Source organism: Oculina patagonica, chromosome 6 (genome assembly GCF_052425735.1).
Source record: "Oculina patagonica isolate OP01 chromosome 6, crgOcupat, whole genome shotgun sequence".
NCBI lineage: Eukaryota > Metazoa > Cnidaria > Anthozoa > Scleractinia > Oculinidae > Oculina > Oculina patagonica.
Genome location: NC_135763.1, coordinates 19,921,500 through 19,937,869, shown reverse-complemented (window position 1 = coordinate 19,937,869; position 16,370 = coordinate 19,921,500). Strand labels below are relative to the sequence as shown.

The 16,370-nt window shown below is 37.0% G+C and overlaps 1 protein-coding gene across 2 annotated transcripts; it reads right to left on the bottom strand.

Moving 5' to 3' along the window:
- Positions 1-2,072: 2,072 nt before the first annotated feature.
- LOC144656827 (uncharacterized) lies at positions 2,073-15,798 on the bottom strand. 2 transcript variants are annotated; one of them, XM_078517070.1, is made up of 16 exons: positions 15,518-15,640; positions 14,776-14,860; positions 13,435-13,604; positions 13,272-13,328; positions 12,774-12,822; positions 12,315-12,350; positions 12,009-12,073; positions 11,652-11,813; positions 10,390-10,483; positions 10,225-10,285; positions 7,776-8,610; positions 7,120-7,203; positions 5,190-5,247; positions 4,488-4,702; positions 3,732-3,940; positions 2,073-2,953 (listed from the first exon to the last, which is right to left on the bottom strand). In XM_078517070.1, exons 4-16 carry the CDS (start codon positions 13,317-13,319, stop codon positions 2,764-2,766), a joined length of 2,106 nt encoding a protein of 701 aa, XP_078373196.1. In that variant the 5' UTR covers positions 13,320-13,328; positions 13,435-13,604; positions 14,776-14,860; positions 15,518-15,640; the 3' UTR covers positions 2,073-2,763. The 2 variants fall into 2 exon arrangements, with proteins under 2 accessions (XP_078373196.1, XP_078373195.1); XM_078517069.1 differs by lacking the exon at positions 14,776-14,860 and having other exon boundaries at positions 15,518-15,798.
- Between the last annotated feature and the right edge of the window lie 572 nt (positions 15,799-16,370).

Here is a 16,370-nt window from a genome sequence, read left to right as displayed (position 1 = left end):
AACATTTACAGAACTACGTATTGTAAGAATGTTGAATAGAAAACTAATGGGCGAGCGGTAAAACAATCACTTTGAACTGCGAAACATCGCTTTTGATGGAAACAAATGTCCAAGTTTGTTTTAGACGTGCTTTGTTGTGCTGTTTTAAGTTAACCGAGTTTTCTCCGATAAGCGCCACATAAGGAATGCGGCCCTGATTCGGGGGCGGCGCTTATTAACATTTTTTATCCTAAATGCGGCGCTTATTCGAGGGCGGCGCTTTCTCGGGGGGCGGCGCTTATTCGAGTAATTACGGTATACATAGCCTGCGAACAGGCTTTCTGGAGAGCGCTTCGCACCTCGTCACCGGCGCTTTCCGAAAATTTCTGGAAAGCCTGTTCGCAGGATACGGTATACATGCAGCATGATGCCTTCTTTACGCAAAGTCGTATGTCATATGAGGCAAATGTAAACAATTATGTCAACAAGGATTCCTCAATAGTTTCATTAGTTTTTACCTCAATTTTTTTCTAGGGCTAGGGGTACTATTGTGACTTGCTATCCCACCTCCCGCCCCTCCGAATCGGCCAGAAAGCACAAAGAGACAAAAAAGTCTAGCTTCAAGGAATCCAAACCAAATTCGGTACAGAATCAGATTCCTTTTTGGAAACCGAGGTGGGAATGAAACCTTGAGTTACCAGCGCCAATAATATAAAACAAAAGTAGTCGAGGAAGAAGTTGTCACATGATTTCAGTTAGTTTTAATTTGTTTTAAGTAAACACCAGACACGAACTGTTGGAGAGTTTTTCGCTCCCCTCCAATCAATGTGAAGTCTCATATGTACAATCTTGTGTAAGGTTGATGGAAGCTCAGTAATGAATAGGGGAGGCAAAGGGAAGAAAAACCTGGCTAGTTTGTATAGTTTGCAATCACTAGATATTAGGAGCTAATGGAATCGAAAATTGTAGAAAATATTGTAAAAATTTTTAAGATAAAATGCTGTTAATATATGAACATAATGCGTGTAAACCAACGTCATGCATTTTGTGACTTTCTGTCATGTTACGATCCCTTGAAAACCAACTCACTGAGGTGAAACGAAGGTCATGAGAGGGTTAAACTGATTCTTAAGAAACGACCAAATATGTAAAGTATGAGCTGAAAAGAAACATTTATTTTTAACCTGATGACATTCAGCTGGGAAAATTTGACTGATAGCTAAGAACTGAGCATCCCATTCAGGGCATTTTGAGAAGTCAATTGTAAAGGAAACATTTCAATACACCATTCATCTCACGCCCGATACATCTCAGCCTGACTGTGTTTTTGTGACTATCAGGTAGCCGCTTGCTAGAGTTCAACAAAATCATGATATAGCAATACACAAACCATCAAAAAGTAAAAGATTTACTATTCAACATTAAAAGACTTAATCCATCCAATATAAACTTGGTTACCGATTTACAAAAACGAGTAAAATTACTTTAAATGGATTGGTATCCATCTCGTCTCCACGCATCATTGCATTTCGTTGGTGAAAGGCGGGAAACATGGAGCGCGGGGCTTGGTGATCAGGCGAAACGCGGAGTCCAACAGGCCCACAACACTACGTACACCGCGCTCAAACCAAACAGCTTAATCCATCAGCTATATAGAGACCTTGTTCAGCAGAGACCGCGTGTTCTGGAGTGCACTGGGCACGTGACACGCAAAACTGCCTCGCGCATCGCACTCGCCGCTAGCACGGAAAAGCACGTCAACAAATGGCTTATTACAACGTAACTATAAGCAAGGTAAGGCCCGGCAAAACGAGGAAACGTGTTTCCAGAAACATGTTTCCATAACTGTTTCCTCGTTTTGCCATGGTTCCATGCTGTGCGGAAAAAAGGAATGTTTCTGCGGTTTAGCACAAGGAAATTTTGCTTCTTGGAGTAGTATGACAGAATTGAAAAACATTGGGAAAACATGCGCGCGCTACGAATATTTCTGGAAATATGTTTCCGCGTTTTGCCAGGCCTTAAGCTAAACCTGCTATCCAGTTAACGACACAAAGAGGGTTTTGACTTGTGTTTTCAACAGAAAGAAACAATAAAACATCAACTGAAACTTTATTTTTTTTTTCAAAATGGAAGTACATCACCAGTCACATTGAGACATGTACAAACCTATATTGCTATTATATTTATCAGTACTTTATAGTACCGTCTGAGGCTTTCTAGAAAGAAAGAAAGAATTGAAGGCACGTTTTTATACGATGGCGATATTTTGTACGCCAACGCCTTGTACATGACACCGTATGTAGACTAATTCCCTTAAAATCAAGAATAGTATGGTAGAAATTTGAGTTGAATCCATATGAAGAAAACATACAAGCACTAGATATTCTGATTGAGAAAACTCAACGATACAACTTTCCTTTGAAATGAAACTAGAAATCAACAGCAATTCAAGGTAGTCTCCATTAACAATAACGAGAATAGCTGAATGGCGAGCCTCCTAAATATCCTTAACCAGCTGTTTACAGTATATTAAATTATAAATATAGCTTTCTTTGAACAGTTTATATTCTCCACGTTTATTAAAATAGTGATTTCAAATAAATTTTAAATATTATTATTAATTAAAGAACTCCAAAAATCCGTTGATATCAGCTTTCTTTCTATCGAGTGCTGCAATGTATATTGAGCATAAAAGTGACGAGCACGTGACTTTCCATTCACGTGGCATTTTTCTTCATAGATACGATGTCCTTTTTCACTGTTCCCACTCCACACTCATTCCGATCATTTCGGCTTGTGAACATAGCGCAGTGAAAGATACGTTAAAATTCTGAATACTACGATAAACAGGAAGAGTGCGGCAATATTCTCGCCTGCAGTTCTTGCCACATTTAGTTTTTCTATGATTTCACTGCCTTCAATGGCGGTTCCATTGTTCCTGCACCCAGCATATGACGAGTCCACTTCTGAGCAACTAAATGAGGTAAAAAAGATTGTTTTATGTAAGTAAGTACTTGCAAAACGAAGCTACGACAAGGAGCCCTAGGTAACCATGTAGTTATATCGAAACACACCGAGAGGGATGAGAGCAATTACTCCTTATACTAATCCTAATACTTCATTACAGAAGACTGTTTGTCAAGAAAGCAAACGACGAAAAAAATAATCGAAAAAAAGAAACACGCTTTTTATATATATATAGCGATTGATGCGGTAAATTGATGCTTAGGTATTTGGCAGACAATCGTATATAGAGCGGGTTTCGAATGAGTTTCGTAAAACCAAAACCAAAGTAACTACTGTGGCCAGCCAAAAAGGACACAGACAATCCAGAGAACCAATCAAAACTTGAAGTGAATAAATTAGCCGGAACGAAGCGCGGGAAAACGTGCATGAGTAAGCCACGTTTGGTTCTGGTTTTCCTTCTGATTGGTTGAGAAAGTGGCACCATTTTTTTTAAACCCAATCACTAAGCGCAGTAATGCTAAGCGAAAGCAAACGTGAACTAACTTTCAGCACTCAAGTGAAAATCGCTATATTGTGCAAATACTTCTTCCACCACCACCCTGCCTTCCTCCCCACTCAAGCCAATGTTGGGATTCATTTCCTCAGGTTTTTGCAGCTGCACATGATTGAATGAGGGGGCCTGGCACATTAGAGGATCACCCGACATGTTTTGTATAGGAATGAAATAAATAGAATGTTAATCAAATAGAGCGCGCTCACCGCGAAGTTATTTACCCTTGGCTCACCTAAATGTCGGCGAATTGGCAAATTCTATGCCAAGGACTGCATCATAAGAGTATGTTATGACAGCAGCGTATTGGAACCAAGAGAGCCATGGCGGGATGTGTTTCTGATAAAATCCACCTAATAACATGCAGGTCAGGCCATATATAGCAGCACATACAATTGACTTCTTAAAGTCCATCACTGTAGCACCAATACACAAACCTACAGACTGAACAACAAAAACAAGGTTTTATGCAAAGGTTTGTTTCCTTTTTGTTTGTTGACATTAAAAGATATAGCTTATATTTAATTTCTTATTCGTAATAGTGACTTCTAATATTGAAATAATCCGTTGGAAATACCAACTTTTTTCGATTATAACTTTTATTCTCGCTTTTCTTCACTTTTCGTGCAGTTTATTAATCTCTTTTTTTTTCGTGTGTTTTTTTTTTTTTTTGTAATCTTTTTTTACTTTTAAGCCCTGGCCAAACGGTAACGCAACCATACGCCAGTAGTCGCAAGTTGAACTTCCGAACAGACTTGCGTTTGGTGGCCAAACGGTGAAAAACTTGCGTTGACTCGCGTGCACATTTGATCTCGACCAAAGTTAACGCAAGTCAACGCAAGTCGTGGTCAAATGGAGACGCATGTAGACGCAAGACTTTACGACATGAAGGTTGATTTTCTAGCCCACCCATATAGAAGAGGTTTCTTACGAAATAACTTTTAATTTGCTTCACCGGAGTGAAAAAAATCAAAAAGTGAAAACTGCACACCTGTCCAGTAAGGGCTGTTAGCAAAAGAACGAAAAGCATGCCAAGGAAAGCCTCGCTCCTGTTTAAGCCCGCCATCCAATAAACAATGATTAAGAACAGCGTTGGTTGTAATATGACCAGCGGTAGTTCACTAAATAGCTTGGCTAAATAGTACGCAGACAGTCTGTAATATCCAGCAGCTCGCTCTTTATTCACCACTGTTCTTTCATTTGGAACTGAAAACAGGTTGAGAATATTATTATTAATGCATCAATAGCTCAGTTGTGCGTCTAAGATAAAGCTCTTACAATGTACGTGTGTGTTAAAATTAACGAAAACTCGGAAAGCAAATAGTCATACAAAATGTTGCTACTACTGCAGGACTAGTGAACTGGACACACAAGACGTTTTCTTTTTAATTAAAGAAGAGACAAAAAATAATGGTCAATCAAAATTAACACAGCATGGAAATCGCATACATATAAAGAACAAACAAAGAACGGAGTCGTGTGGAAATAAATAAAAAAGATTAAAGTTAGAAAATAATGGAGTTTAGTAAAGTCGAATAAAACATTTAACAGTATGAATGTTTTGCCTTTACAATAATTGTACGTGAAAAAAAAAATGTTGCATAATATTTATCCTTATTGCGCGGTCTGTGGCTGGCTAAAACTACATGTAACGTTTTGAACTACTTCTGATGGTATGCATGTTATCACTTACATGAAACGAGTGAACCGAAGAGTGTCGTGAAATTCCAGTAAACAACACAAAAAAACAGCTGAAAAACAAAACAAACGTCTTTAAGGTGACTCGATCGAAATAAATGACGTGCTGTATGCCGTCAAAAGTCTAATAACTTCACCATTTACTCGATTTCTTAAACTTTCCATTTTACTCGAAATTTATCGAAGAATAATACGCAGTCAATATGGCGATGTAATTATCGTGAGTTTTGCGCGATGTTAACTTTATTGAACAAACCTATTTGGATAAAACTGCTATTTACAGAAAACTGAGCGCTAGACTCTTAAACTACTGCAGCAATAAATCTTATTTACTCTCAAGTTTGAAATCGTCGGAACAGATCGTTACAATTTATCATAAAAGTTCGAAATTCGAGGCTGGGCTCCAGCTTCACTTCCTCAGTACATAACGAAAGAAACATATTTTTGCTCCAAAATTCAAGCGCGTGAAAAAGTTTGAGAAATACTATAAACTACATTTGCGCCAAAATGTAGGAGGTCGCCAAATTAACGTTTTTCTAAATTACATGAAAACTAACCGTACAATTGCTTAAAAAACCGGACCATTAAATTGAACATCTTACACAAACTTTGCGCTACTTTACGTTTCTGGAGCTGCCTTTATATGGACGAATTAATTTTTTAAAGTGAAGCACTACAAACTCTCTTTTGAGCACGGCCATGGTCGTTTGAATCTACAGCTGACGCTATGAATTGCCTTGAATTTGATGGGAATTTGAATAATACAATGGATAAGGGGGTGCATTACCCCATAAGACAGCGGTTATTTGAATAAAATAAAAATAAATTTTTAACACGTAGGAACCTCTGACTCAAAATTCATCCTGAATTTTTCATTTTATAATCCAAGAATTTGCTAGCGTTAGCTGCAGAATCTAAAAACAACATGGCCGTGTTCACAATAGGGTTGGAGTAGTGCTTCTCTTTAAAAATTATTTCATCCAAATCAAGGCAGCTCCAGAAAAGTAAAGAGCGCAAGTTTGTGTAGATGTTCAATTTAATGGTCCGGTTGTTTTAAGCATTCGTACGGTTAGTTAATTTAGAAAAACGTAATTTGGCGACCTTCCTACATTTTGGCGCAATGGTGAGTTAATAGTATTTGCTCAAACTTTTTCATCGCTGCAAATAGGTGAATGTGATTTGGAGCTAAAAAACTGATGAATTGAACTTTCTTTGCCTTCTTGGTACTTTTGGGCGAAATGTGGAGCGCTGGGCATTCCCACCGAAGTTTGCTCGAGATTAACTTTTTGATGATCAAATTGTAACGAGGTTTCTGTTCCGACGATTTCTCGGAAACTTGGAGAGTCATAATAAGATGTTATAATTAGCTAATTGCAGTAGTTTAAACGAAGTCCTAGCGCTCAGTTTTCTGTAAATAGCAGTTTTATCCAAATAGGTTTGTTCAATAAAGTTAACATCGCGCAAAATACGATAATACATCGCCATATTGACGTGCGTATTATTCTTCGATAATTTCGAGTAAAATGCGAAGTTTGAAGGAAATCGAGTCAGAAATGGTGAAGTTATTAGACATTTTTGACAGGCATACAGCACGTATTTATTTCGATCGAGTCACCTTAAATTGGCGAATACATTCAAATAATAAATTTTACGAAAATTGTTTTGGTAAAGGAAAAAAACAGCAACAGATTCAGACAGGCAGATAGTAATTCCCTCAATGAGTCATGCCTGCAGGGAATGATACATAGTAGTTGTATTAAACAAAACTTGCTCTAGACTTGGCAACAATGAATACAGCTACCATGATTCCCTGCAGGCATATCTCATGGAGGGAATTTTGCATTGCAACAACTGGAAGTCCGGGACCAATGACATTGTCAGTGTAGGTATACCTTGTCAGATGATAATAGTGAATACATACGTACCAATGAATATCTGTCCACAATACTCTCCTCTTTGTAAGGAAGCTGAAACCAGATCAACCCAACTATCAAGGCGAGAAGAAGGTGCTGAAATGAAGATAAGAGTTCATGCTATAAAAACTAATTTGAAATAATATCTTCACAAGGAATAATCGACAGCTTGCATATAGTTATAATGAAAGGGGAAACAGGCAACAAAATAAGCTGAAAGGGCTTTAAGTTACATGTACTCCAGAAGAATACCTCGGTCTTAATGACAAAAAACAACACCTTCAAATTAAATTTACTAATATTTATCGAGCCTTTCTTCAGTAGCTTTGTTAATGCTTCTTCGATATGAATGTTTCTGTTTTTGCTTTCGTCTACATGTACATGTATACAAGGTAATATCGGGATGATAGAATGTTTTGTTTAGATTTGAAACCTGAACTAGGAATTCGGTAAGCAAAAAACAATTTTAGGCAACGTTCACAAACTCCAGTGTTGTGGCCTGTTCACATACGCATTCATCGGTTGGATGGGTTGTCATAAGCATCTTCACACAATGGACATGTATGTAAACGATAACGTCGAATTTCACCCCTGACTCGAGTTGTAACACATTTGAACGTACATGTAAACAAAGAAATGCACTACATAAGCGCAGTACCATTTCATACCTGAGTAAAATTCAGCTTCGAAAGAATCTCTGGCTTGGACTGCTTGAATGTCCTCTGCAACAGAACTGTGAACTGTGTCCAGAAACTTGTGGCCCATGACGTGGAAATATCGCTGTACAGAGCAGAGTGATCTTCATCATCATCATGATCATGAATGTCGACTTTGGAGTAATCACGTGACGTGCTACGCTTGTAAGTGACAACAGCTACATTGAAGTCTGCAGAGGACAGCTGAGCCTCTGTGTGAACTGGAGCAAGAGCTTCAGATGATTTAGTAAATGAACCTCTTACGTTCCTCCATAAGGTCTTGGATGGAGATGATCTTGCATTTGCAATCAAGGGAGTGGAACTTTCATTTGTTTCTGAAAGCTCTAGTGATATTTCAGGAACTTTTGATGGTACATGTCCATTTGGGGTTTCGTTATCATTCTCCGTCTTCTGTTTTTCATGAGGTAACAGTTCAGTTCTACTGTCCCTCCTTGGAGTACCTTCCACCTCACTCTGATCGACTGACTCTGACAACTCTTCATCCGATTCACTAGCTATGTTGCCTGCAGAGATCTTTAAATCGTCTTTTTCTGCTGGGACATCAGAGTTATTATCCACGACATCTAAGCTAGGATAACCTGGTTCATCTTCACTAGCTGTTGGCTGGCCACACTCAGCATTATCTACAGCTATCTCTTCATCAGAACTTTTGCTGCTTGTTTCACTTGCCATATCTTGGGTGTTTTCTAACCTGTCTTTGTCTTTCTCAGGAGTAGGGCTTGGAGTATCAAGTCTTGGTGGTCCATACATATTAGACATTGCTGAGTACTTATGATTTCTTCTCCGCCTGAAATACAAGTATATATTGTAAAGGCCTGGCTAAACTAGAAAAAATTGTTACAGATTGAAACGCTTTTGCGGAGCCAAATGTTTCCCAATTTAGCCGCGCGGGAAACATATTTTGCGAAAACAAATTTTGCTTCTCGGAAACAAAAAAATGTTCTTGGCTAACGACAAATGGAATTTTTGCTTCCGAAACATTTGTCGCCTAGTTTAGCCACCATGGAATCAGTGTTGACTAGTTTATGCACAAGTTTTACACTTTGTTCCCGGAACATTGTTTCCTCGTTTAGCCACCCGGGAAGCAAAACATTTTCCTTGCTTCCAGCTACTAAGTAAAAGCAACCAAAAAACATGACAAGAAACAATGTTTTCTAGTTTGGCCAGGGGTCAACTTAATGTGCATTAAATCAACCAAAGTACCATTATGATATTGTGTACAGGCAGCCTCCCTACTAAGGTAAACTTAATTATATGAATACCTTTACTCGCTACATGTACAGTCAACTCTCGCCTTGCGGACACCCCGCTATTTCGTTTTGTGTGGGACATAAAATGTTCACTTTTTGCAACTCATAAACTATTTTAAATCCTAAATAAGTTACCATAAATTATGGTACTTGCACTAAAGACAGGTGCCACCCAACTTAGTTGAAATCAATGATTCTTGAAGTTGTGCTTCATTACAAAGGTCTTATTTTAAGGGAAAAAAATCACATTTTATTAATTTTCTTGATATTTTGCTGTGCTGTTTTTACACCAAAATAATATGAATACTAGTGACAACATTCAAATTCACCTACTGTATTGTAATAAAAATAAATTATAAGGGCACCTCATACTTGGGAACATTATTCTATTACTGCATGTCCAGTGTCACAGTTTCGTGTCGCGTTTTGCTTATTGTTACAAAACGGACTTTTCTTTTTACCCACCGCCATGTCATTGAATAACGGTATTCATCATGTACAAAACAATACGAGGATAACCGATGTTACAGTGATGATTCTCAGAACTATGCTTTTCGGGGATGGCACTTATTTAACTCATTGCCGGTGGGTCAAATTACTGTCAAAATTGACCTTTGTCCTTCTTAATTTTATTTCTCAGCTGGGATTTAGAATTGAGATAAGAGCCATAGCTCATTTGAAAGCATATGAAATAGGCTACCAGAAAAATTTTTTTGTCCGAAACAACACATAATACTTTTGAATACATTAATTTAATTCACATAAATTAGCATAAATTTGCAAAAGATAATGGACAAAAATAAACAAACCTAAAAATGGTAAAAGTTTCCAAGAAAAGCTTAAAGGGTGGCACTCTTTAATCAACATAACATTTTGTAAATGAAACAGTGAACTGAAAAACATTATTATGATAGTCTGGGCAAATAAATTTCCGAGGCTGGTTTAGATTAAGTTGAACCATATAATTTTGTTTTTTAGTTTACTCCTTGAAAAATTCAGTCTGATGAAACAGATGCTTCAATTAAACACCACATTGTTGTAAATATGTTTGCTCTTATAATTATGTGGTACTTATAATCGACAGAGGGCACAGTTTCATGAGGCGGCACTGAGCCTTAATCAAGTAAATATGGTAGTTTCACCACACTCACCTCTCAGTCCAGCCTTTCACAATCTTTTCTTGTATTTCCTCTCCTTCTGTCACCTTTTCCACTAATGATAAAAAAAACACAAAACAACAAGATCCAAAATGAGTTTACTACGTATAAGCAGACCAAAATGTTTATCTGAAATAACGATATAGAATTATTACTTACATATGAAATCTGCTGGGTTGAAGTGTGCATCACAAACCAGGCCAATACTCTCAAAGAAATCAAGCACTTTGCTTGCCTTTCCATAATAAGCTATCTGTCATTAAAACAAAATACAAACACCTTAACACTGTTACGCTCTCTCTTGTTCCCATGTGTTTGATGCCACATTGGGTGAGCATGCAATGTGAGATCATTCATATAATGTAAATCAACTGATAGAATTAAGCAGCCAGAGGCACGCTTTACAAGCTTTAATGTACTCAGAGTGCCCTGATGATACAATTATAATTAACCAAAAGATAGCAAGCTTGATGTTTGTATTGGCTGATAGTTGACAGGGGGCAGAAGCTGTGGGTCAACTATAAAAAAATTGATTGAAACCAAGAGCGCACCCTCTAATTGTTTTAGCACACCCCAGAGGCCGATTTATTTGACAAAGAGTTTGGTGAAAATGGTTTCTTTATAGTTTTGGTTTGTGATTTTGGCAATTTTACTTGCCTGCACTTGTTAAGTCTATCAAAAACTAGGCTGCACTTGCATAGCCAATCAGATTGTGTTTTCTAATAGTCAGTCTCTAAAGCTGTAGGTGATGCTTAAATATTCTGTGCACCACTGATAATTATTTTTAATTATCAGTTCCATTCCCTAGACAGTTAACAACTATTTTAAAATATGACATACTTTCAATGTTAAACATGATCATGTAAGAACGCTGAAAGTAGATGTATAATTCTGGTTTCTAAAAATATATAGTAATAGCAATGTAACTATTAAGTTATGGGTATTGACAAAGTAAATATATGAAAGATTATATATTATGTGAACTGCGGATTAATGAATGCAGATTAACGAATGATGTGATCCTCGCAGTCTGTTACAACCAATTTAAGCTATTGTATTTTTTAGCCTTAAAAAAATTCAAGGCTACAATGGGATTTAAACCATGACCTCCACAATACCTGTGCATTGCTCTACCAACTGAGCTATGAAGCCTTGATATGTTGGGAGCAGGTCAAAAGTAGGTATAATTCTTTTGTCCCCCATGTGGAGACATAAGAACCTGACCAAAAACAATAAAAACAAACACTGTATCGTGGAGGTCATGAGTTCAAATCCCGTTGTATTTTTTACGGCCAAAAATACAATAGCTTAAATTGCTTACACACTGCAAGGATCACATCATTTATTTAACAAGGGTATTAACATGTACACAATGTACAAAATCTGAAAGCTTTCATGATTGTTTTTAACTAGCACTGTACCTGTCCTCCACACAGAAGAAGAACCTTGTCAAACATGTAAAAGATCTGACTTGATGGCTGATGGATTGTGGTCACCACTGTCTTCTTTTCTCTTGCTGCAAAGTTCTTCAGAGTTTTAACGAGGTTCAATGCATTGCTTGAGTCCAACCCAGATGTAGGTTCCTGATACAAAGTCAAGTAAAAAAAATTTGAATTACCAAACAGATTATCAACTGGATATAAATCTCATGCTGCACTGCTACAGGAACTATAGGCACAAGCCAATGTTCACTTGAAAGAGGACAGACAAGTCTACTTTTATTAAGCAATCAATTAAATTGTACATTTTTGTATCAATGACAATTGATACAAACTCACATCAAGGAAAATCAAGGAAGGATTTGTTATCAGCTCACAACCAATGTTTGCTCTTTTCTTCTCTCCTAAGATAGAACAAGGTAAAGCATTATTTTAAATCCGATACAGTTAACTTTAATGATACCCCAAGCATTTCTTTTGCCTGGAACCATACCATAAAGTCGTAAAGTTGAATGTAAAACACTGTACATGTAATGATCAATAAGTTACAATGTGAGCAACTACAATGTAAATTTTACAGACTAAACTTAAAGTACCAAATAAATAAATTTAGTTTACTTATAATTAATGCTCAATTCCTAATACCTCCAGACAATCCTCTCTCAAAAGGGCTTCCAATTTCTGAAGGAATAACAATTGTAAACATAATTAGTTTAATTATTTTTGGGGTAACGAAACCACATAGGTACATGTCAACTAGAATTAAGAAATTAAATTGTAAAATGATTAACATAGGTTACAAAAAGTAATTTTGAAATTGGTGTTTTAAATTTAAAATGCAGCAAGAGTGTGAAACCAATACGGTACATGTATGTAGACTTTTCTGTAAATAACTGGACAAAACTATTTATAAATAAAAGAAGGACTAAACAATGTATTTCTCTTCCAACCCCCTCCCACTATTCAAACTTTGTTGATTTGAAAGGTTAACCATTCAGAAGGCATTGGCAAGAGGGGGTGGAGAAGGGGGGGGGGGTGGTAGGGGTCACAATTGTTTTCTTTATTGAGCTGCAAGAGAACCATCTTGTAATAAAAAAATCTCACTTGTATCCAAACATCTTCTGACATCCAAGTTGTCAACAATTTCCTCAACCTAAAAATGTACAAATTGTAAGTTTTCATTTAATTTTGGGACCAACACTTTGACAGAATCCAAATGTGGGTGACCTTATATGGTCAACCCAAGTTATGGTCTACCAGATGGCTAATCACAATAATTATTATGGCCTAACCCTTTGGCCCTAAGATTTTTTTTAATTAGTACATGTATACTAGTATACAATATACCTTAACCCTGTAGCTTACCCTAGGCCCATGGCCTACTTATTATTATTAGCCAGAAAGTAACAAGTGCAAGTTGGGTAATTTTTTTAATTCGTGCAGATAGTAAATCGAACATTGTTTCAAGGGGAGGGGGTAAATATCAAAGGGGTGAGGGATAAAATTTGTCCAAGGCACTCAAAAAGTGCAGAGTATCTCAACACTTTTGGCACTCATTGATGATAAAATACAGAACTTTCTAGGCAACGACAAAGTAAGTACCTTTTGTAACTTTTGTGATTTAGATAATGTATCTGGTAGGCGAAGCATCGCAGAAAACTGAAAATAAATAAAAATAACACAATATTATTATTAAAAAAGTTGCTCCAGTTCAAACATACACTGTACAGGCCAAAGGTTTACTTACAAGACATGTAACACCTACCGTAAGTGTTTCCCGAAGAGTCAGATTTGCAAAGAAAATGTCCTCTTGTAAGACATAACAAATTTTCTTCTTCAGTTTCTTGTTCAACTTTGTTCCATTGAGAAGAATTTCCCCATCTTCTGGTGACAACCTTCCAGCAAGAATGTTCAGCAATGTTGTTTTACCAGAACCTAAAAGTTAAAACAAACAAACAAACAATGAGTCAACACTTCAGTGGTAAATGGCCTGCAGTACTCCCGGACTGATCCAGGCTACAATGATAGAAATTTTTTTTTTTTTAATATTTTTTTTTTTTCAATACCCCAAAAAGAATTTTTAAAAAAAAAAAAAAAAAAAAAAAAAAAAAAATATAAAAAAAAATCAAAACATACTGATGTTTATATAATAAAGGTGTATTAAGTGCCTGTGAAGTTGAATAAGATCATTTTCATTAACCGCATTTGTTGCTGGGATGACAACTAACAACTTTCCCAGCAGCAAATCTTCATTGTACTCAAACCTGAACAGGGACGTTGCTAAGAAAACACTTAGCCGGCTCATCAACAAGCCCTGAGCTGGCTTTTCTGGTCTTGGTAGCTCTAAAAGTTTGCCGAAGTCTTTGTGTTTGTGTGAAATTTTGCTGGATTTAAGTTCTCATTCAGCCAGTGAAATTAGCTGGCAGCTGGCACTTAGCAACCTCCCTGCCTCAAGGTTGCTATTACCTGACTGCCCTATTCAATTTGCCAAAAATTGGGGGGGGGGGGGACAGGAAGGGGCTGCGGCTCCCCCTCCTCTGCTCTGGCCCAGATACTTTGTAGAGAGCACTGTTCAATTGAGTGAAAGTAGCGACAGCACATAAAATGAAATTGTGACAAAGAGTAACCTTTCTCACCAAATTCTGAAAAGTCACAAAAAGGCCTAGAATGACCAAACAAAAAGCAACGACAGACATTTTAAATTCAGACAAGCGATTCGGCAGGGCATCTGAAAAGGTATCAAAATTTGGTTATTCTGCAGTTTAACCCTAACCCTAACCAAAAACTATAAACCTCGACCCTAAAAATTGACCCCAACCCTTAAACAAATCACTATTCTAAAGGTCGGCCAGGGGGGTAAGTGGTATGGTAAGTGGTATACCAATATACCTGAAAAAACAAGTACTCAGTTCACCCAAATTTCCCCTTCAAAATCATGTAAAAAACCAAAAATTGGAAAAACGCAGTATACTTAATTTATACTCATAAATGACCTAATTTCAGCGTAAAAAATACTGTATACCCTACTATTTAAAATCCCCTGTATACCATATACCTGAAAACCCTGGCCGACCCTGATTTCTGAAAAAAAAAAACAACAACTAACCATTACACCTGTTAGCTAATTAATCCTTCAGGCATTATCAGCTGAAAAACATTCTCACTCTGCGGTGTAAAATGCAGACTGAAGACTGAAATTAGTAAAATTATCTATTAAGTAATTTATAGAGCAAGGTTAGTACTGTATTTGCTCAGGGCGAGGAGTAAGCAGCTGCAGACGTCGCCATTTTAGTTTCTGCTAAATAAATAAAGAGCGCACATTACCCAACATTCCTTTTCTACAACAAAAACAATCTAAAACAATCAAGCTACCATATTATGAATGAACATGTAACTCAAAACGTCAAAAGGTAAAATCAGTTTAAAGGAAACGCTGAGCAACTAATACATGTACAATGTGACGAGAGCTGCTATGTGGGCAGAGCACTTGGCGGACGGACAAAGCTTACGTAATCAAGCAGCTCATAAACAAAAACATGTGTACAATTTTACATTTTTTACAGTTTTTGCAACGAATGTTTTAATTCATGCATATGGTCGGTTGACAACGACATTTTGCATAGAAGAAAAAACGATAAACGTACAAGGAAAGCAAACAGAAACTGCTGACTCAGTGTTGCTAGTCTAGTTATGATGAGACTAAATAACTCACAACTGGTAATCTTAATACGAAATAATGCAATGGAGACACCAGTGTACACGGTTGTGCAGATCGATCGTTTAGAGGGAAACAATATCAGTGAGATATAACTTACAAATAAGCTTTTAAAAATAGAACTTAAGCTTACCACTGGGACCCATCACAGCCAACATTTCTCCCGGGTGAACTTTCCCGCTCACATTTTCAAGAATTTGTCGATCGTTTATTTTCACGCCAAGGTTACTAAACGAAAGGAAGATGGGTACGTTCTCTTCGACTTCTTCACTCATTATTCTGCTCTGTCTTTAGTGTAATCTATTAATCTAACTTCTTCACGATTAGGCAAAATCTTAGCAACCCTTCCTTTGTAGCGTGTGTGAAATTTTGACGAATACCTCATTCATATTCACCTCATTAAAAATATTTACATTTTTCATTGGTTCTTCCCTCAGCGGTAAACCAATCGATCCAAGAATTGAAGTATGTCACATCACACTGTGTTTACGTGACGTAGTTGCTGCTAGTCGGAGCAATGATGGTGCAATGTGTCTGATGAAATGCACAATCAGTATTGAACTGACGGGCAAATATAAATATGAAAAATCCCGCGAGTCGTGTGAGCTTAAAAGATTTTTACCGATCATCGATTTATATTCTTAAGATAAATTTTAAAATAACTAAAGCTCCCTGGTTCAGTACTAGTCAAAACAACATTAGCAAGGTCAATGGAAAATTTCAAACACAAAATTGGTCAAAATTCATGTTGAATGCCGTATCGAACCCCTAGGTATGACACAGACCGGAAATACTTTCTTACAATGATGTATGATGGTGCAATTTTTGGCATTCAAGTGCGTTTCATCACTTCCCCATCACCCGCGAGAAATTAAAGTAAGTTTGTTGTTTCCCCGAGATCTTCAGTAGAAGAAAACTATGCATGTATACAAATAACAATGACGCTACAGCAACTACTTAGTAAAGGAAACAGTCGACTAGATTAA